The sequence below is a fragment of the Pediculus humanus genome, genomic scaffold (assembly GCF_000006295.1).
Source record: "Pediculus humanus corporis 1103172107395 genomic scaffold, whole genome shotgun sequence".
Classification (NCBI taxonomy): Eukaryota; Metazoa; Arthropoda; class Insecta; order Psocodea; family Pediculidae; genus Pediculus; species Pediculus humanus.
Genome location: NW_002987021.1, coordinates 77,562 through 83,592, shown reverse-complemented (window position 1 = coordinate 83,592; position 6,031 = coordinate 77,562). Strand labels below are relative to the sequence as shown.

At 19.0% G+C, this 6,031-nt stretch overlaps 1 protein-coding gene across 1 annotated transcript; it reads right to left on the bottom strand.

Annotated features, from left to right (window-relative positions):
* Positions 1-3,249: 3,249 nt before the first annotated feature.
* On the bottom strand, positions 3,250-4,441 carry Phum_PHUM045400 (transmembrane emp24 domain-containing protein 6 precursor, putative; the record flags this gene model as incomplete). Its single annotated transcript, XM_002423202.1, has 3 exons — positions 3,250-3,468; positions 3,587-3,850; positions 4,250-4,441. The coding sequence occupies 3 exons, from the start codon at positions 4,439-4,441 to the stop codon at positions 3,250-3,252; spliced, it is 675 nt and encodes a 224-aa protein (XP_002423247.1).
* Positions 4,442-6,031: the final 1,590 nt, after the last annotated feature.

The window sequence follows — 6,031 nt, the reverse complement described above, 5'->3', positions numbered from 1 at the left end:
ATTTTTAGTAAATTCGTTTAAATCATTTTCTAATTTTTTTCTAATTTTAATTTTTTCTTTTTGTGTTGTTTTTTTTAACAAATCAACAAACGCGTTTGCAACATTATTATTATTATTATTATTCTTGTTGTTGTGGTCGTTGTTGGCAAAAAATTTATCCTTTTCCAAATTATTATCTTTAAGTCTTCCTAAAATTAAAAAAAAAAAAAAAAAATTAAAATTATTATAAATATTTTTATAATTCTTAACGAAAATGAAAAAATCGATATTATTATTATTATGTCAAAATCAATAATTGAAAATAATAATAATAATAATTGTTTACCGATTTGTTTAAAGGTCGCAGATCGCTCTGTTAATGTTTACGTTTAAAGCTTAATCATTTTAAATGATAATAATTGTAAACAAAAAAAAATTTTATTCTTTTCAAACTTTTCTTTCTTTTTTTTTTTTAAATATTAATAAAACGTTTGTCACAATAATAATAATAATAATTTTTATCGAAGAGAAAAAAAGAAGCAAAATAGTTTAGTTTTTTTTTTTTTTAAATCAATCAATCAATCACGTTATCACGTTATTTTATCGATAATAAAATTTCATACAAGTTTAAATAATTTTTTTTTTTTTTAAATGAATTTGACACCTCTTTAAAACGTATCAAATGTCACAATGAGTTTTTTTTTAAGGACAATAAATTATTATGTAATAATAATAATAATAATAATAATAATAAATGAATGAATGAATGAAATAAAAATAGGCGGGTAAAGAATAAAAAAAAATTTCATTCATTTTTAAAAAATTTTTTTAACGGTACATTTTTTTTTTTTTTTTTTTTTTTTAAAAAAAAAAATCTTATAATATTTAATTTAAAGTAATCGTAAAAAAAATTGATTGATTGATTGATTGATTATCGGGAAAAAGGGGATTAAAAAAAAAAAATTAATTATAAACTAACCTTTTCTACGTATCGCAGATGATTGTTGTCTCAAATTTATTTCCTTGTTTTCCATCATTTAATCGACTTTTTCTTCTTCTTCTTATTATTATTATTATTTATTAATTTTTACGAACGAGTACAAACTACTCATTTATTACACAAACAAACACACAAAAATAATTGTTTAAAAAAAAAAAAAATTCGATAACTATAGTTTTACAATAAATTAATGTCGATGTTAGTTAAATGCATGTTTTGTTCTGCGTACGTACGATCGATTCAATCGAATCCTGTTTTCGAAAACAGGAAAATTTTTTTTTCTTTTTAAAATTTTTGAAAAACTATAATAAAAATTTATATAAAAACATTAAATAGTTTTCTTTTCCTTTATTAAATCATACTGATAACGATTTCTCCTTCGTACGTTAGTTAAATCAGTCATATATACACAATTAAATGTAAATAAAAAAAGTTATTATTATTATTTACTAATCACGTCGTAATAATAATAATAATAATAATAATAACAATAATCATTCATTGTTGTTATTAAATTTTTGTTAACATTTTATTACAATTTATAATTTTATAAATTTTCTTTTCATAATTTAATAATAATAATTACGTCACGTGACATTATCAAAAATTATTATTAAATGGACGAACAAAACATTTTAAATTTAAGTAAGAAAATTATTGAATAGTAAATAATTTATTATTATATGCATATTCTTCATTATTATTATTATTATTATTAAGTATGTGTAAGAAATCTAACAAATTTATTTATAATATATAAAATATTAATTAAAATATACAAAAAAAAAAAAAAAAAAAAATTATCATGAAGTCATTAATTTTAATACAAAAAAAAAAAAAAATCAAACAATTTTCATTTTTCCAAATAAAGTAATCATTTATTATTTATTATATTTTTATATATTTATTTATATAAATTAATAAAATGTGTAAAATTTAATTAAGTACATTAAATCACACAATATTTTCAAAAAATAATAATAAATATTACATATAACAAGAATCAGTCTCAAAAATGAAAAAAAAAAAAAAAAAAAAAAATGAAAAAATGAAAAATTCTCAAAATATATTTTTTTATATATATATATGTAATTTAAAAATAATTTTAATTAATTATATATTATTATTAAAATATATATATATGTGTATATAATTTAATTACATTAATAAATATAATGTAAAAAAAAAAAAAAAAAAAAACGTTTTAACAATTAATAAAAATCCATAATTCATTCATTCATTCATTCCCGAGTATAAAATAAATATTTTTTAATAATATTAATATTAATATATAAAGAAATTTATTGATATTTTAATTTTTTTTTTTTTTTTTTAATAGGAAGCTCGTTATTTCAATCCAATTTCCCTAAATTGGTTTAAAAAAAAAAAAAAAAGTTTTACATTTAAGGATGATTACAAGGTATACATAGGGGGAAACTAATTCAAATAAATTTTAATTATTAACCTTATTAAAATTAATTTTCTTTTTTTTAAATTTAAGTCAAATTTATAACAGATCAATAAATAATATAATAAAAACATAATTTAATTATGTTTTGATGTTGTTTTTAATGTTAAAAAAAAAAAAAAAATTAGTCGAGTATTTTTATTTTTGATCTTATAAACCATTATTTTTTTTTTTTTTTTTAACTAACTTATTAAAATACATTATTATTATTATTAAATACATTTTTTAAAAAATAAAATTATAAAATAAGATTTTTTTTATGTTTTAAACATGAAAAAATTTTAAATAATTGCTGGAAATATATTTAAATAAGAGCACTTTTATATATTTTAATAATAATTAATTTATTAATTTTAAAAAAATTTAAGTAAATACTGGTAATTACGTAAAAAGAAAAACATTTCAAAAAATATTTTTTTTTAATACATTTTTAAATAAAATTAATTTTTATCATTATTAAACAATAAATAATTAAATTGAAAAGTATTCTTTTAATAAAAAGTTTTTTTTTAAATGCAAAATAAATAAAATCGAATGTTAAATGCTCAACTTTAATAAATTATATGCTTGTTAAAAATTACTCTTATATATAAAATAACATAAGAATAAGTACAAATTTACCTCTTGTTAAAAAGAAAAAAAAAAAGAATTCAGTTTATGATGATTTAAAAAAAAAATAGATAATAATTGATAAATTTTTGATTTATGTATATATATATATATATATATAGAAATGCAGAATGTAATAAACTTAATCGTTTCTCTTTTGATTAAATTTTTTTCTTCTTTTTTTTCTTCAATTTCAAGCTCTGGATCTTGATTTAACATCGAATAGTTTACGTACAAAATAAACTTGAGTGAATGTTGCTATAATAATAACAAAAATTTGCACAATTGACCAGTTTTGAACATATGATTTATTATCTAATAATATATTATAATCCCTCGATTCTCTTCCTCTTGTAAAATGTTGCTGTTGCAGAATTTCATTAATATTTTGTTGAACTTTAGTTATGGATTCCTACGAGTATAAATAAGACATTAATAAATGAATTTTTTCTCGAAATCGAACCCTAAAGTGTTTCTCACAATAAATTTTAAGGTAAGTAAGTCACATTTGAAAAAAAAAAAATTATTACCGTAAAGTTTGCCACAGTGAGATCTAATTCTTCTAATTCTTTAGTAAATTGATCTAATGTTTCAGGTGTAACCACTGTCAGATACAGATTAACTAACTTAGCTGCAAATCTTGAAAACTGATTGTGGACACAAACTGAATAATATCCGCCGGTTGAATGATCATCTTGGTATTCCGAATGAGGTTTCCATTGATAAGGATGAACTATTGCACCTGATGGATGATGTACTGCAAATCCAGCCATTCCATCACCTCCCCTTAAAACCTTTTAATTTTAATTCAAATAATATTACTAAATGAAATTTTATTAATAATTCATAAAAATTTTAAAAATATTTATTTCGCTGTGTAAAATTTGTTAAATTAAAATTGCAAAAAAAAAAACCAATTTAATTTTTTTTAACACTCTAAAAAAAAAAAAAATAAAAATCGGTAAACGAATTAAAAAATATATAATTCACAATCATATTTTCGGCAATGCCATGTAATTTATTTATGACTACAGTAAGAAAAAAATTTAATGGCGTTTATAAAAGTAAAAAACAATTACTTTTAAAATTTACTTATGATTTTAAAAAATCATTTTAGGCCAAATATTGAACACAATAACACCGATAAACACGTAGCATATGGATAATATGTAAGCAATTTGTAATCCGGCTACCTGAAAGCTAACATAAAAAGTCGCTCCTGGATTGACATATTGAAAGTAACAATCTTCTTTTCCCGCATCTATGTGAACTTTATAGTCCATAGCAACCGCTGGTAAATCTTCATACCATGGAACCGTCGTTTCTGCATTTAAAATTAAAAAACAAAACGACGTTAATACATACGTGGCGACAAAGTTCTCCATTTTGACAACAAATTAGTACCATTGAAAAACTTTTAACGTGTCAGAAGATTGAGAGCGTGTTTTCACACGTACGGTGTTTACACGATGTTATTTCCCGGGTTTTTTTCCCCCATTACTATTTGAAAACATTCAGTAAACAAAAAAAAAAAAAAAAAAAAAAAAAAAATGGATAAGATCAATTGAAAAATATATACATATATATATTTTTTTTGCTTCTTTTAATAACAACTCCTATTTACGTTCGATATTTATACATTTAAATGTTCAAAAAACCTGAATAATAGTATTAAATTTAATACCACTTCAGAGTATTAAAAGAAAATTTACATTTTAAATGAATAAATTTTAAAACCGCACAGTGAAAAAAAAAAATAAAAAAAAATTTATACAAAAGAACATTTTTTTTTTTTTTTTAAATCAAACATAATAAACAGTATTTTATGTTTAAAAAAAAAAAAAAAATTTTTTTTAAGTGATAAATTCTATTTGGTCGTTTATGATTTTTTTTATCTCTTGAAATGAGTTAAGTGGGTTGTTACTGCCAGAATAAAAGGTCAACAAATATTTCAAAATCCTTTGAACAAAAATAAAAGTTATATATTTATATATATTCTTTTTTTTTAAATACAAATTTATAATTTATTTAAATATAAAAACATTTTTTCCTTTTTTTTTTTTTTTTTTTGATGTATTTATGATAACCCAACAACATAAATCTCCATTCAAACTTCATTCCTCAATTTTATTTGTAATCATAAGGATATATTTACTTATTATAATTAAATAAAATAGTTTTTAAAATTTTAATTAAAGTAATTAAAAAGAAAAAAGGAAAACTACTCAATAAAACAACACATCAATTTTTATAAGAAAAAATTCAAAAACAAAAGAAAAGAAAATGCATGGAAATATTCAATGGCATGAAAGCAAAAATTTGTTTTTTGAGGAAATTTTTATTTTTTTAATGATAAGTTTAAACGTAATAATTTTATATATAAATAGAAACTTAACTAACGTTCATTTTAATCGATAAACTCAAATAAATTCAAATGTTAGAAATTTAAAACTGTTTGTAAATTTAGTAGCATTTGTAAAATAAAACGTAAGCCCAATACAGTTGACTGAATCTTATAACGACAATTAAAAGGTCGTTACCTTCAGCAAATGGACGACTCAAACATTTCAATAAATTTTTTTTTTTTTTAACTTGATTTTAAGAATCGACAAATTTTAATAAAATTTGATTAGTTTTTCAAAATATTTTCATTTTATTTCATTTGTACAAAATTATTATTATTATTAAAACAACGATGATTTTTCGATAGGAATTCGATTTGTAAAAAAAACAATGACGTGTAATTAGATTTGTTTTAAAAAGAAAAAAAAAATTTTTTTCTTACTCTCTATATTAATAAATTATTATTATTATTTTTTTTTTTAGGCAAATGATAAATTTCTATTAATTAAATTATTTATAATTTCAACGACAACAACAACAAAAATAATAATAATAATAATTTTTTTTATTAAATTTTTAAATGTTCGATCTTAGGGGTCAACATTTGCAAGATCGTGACAGTAAACACGTTT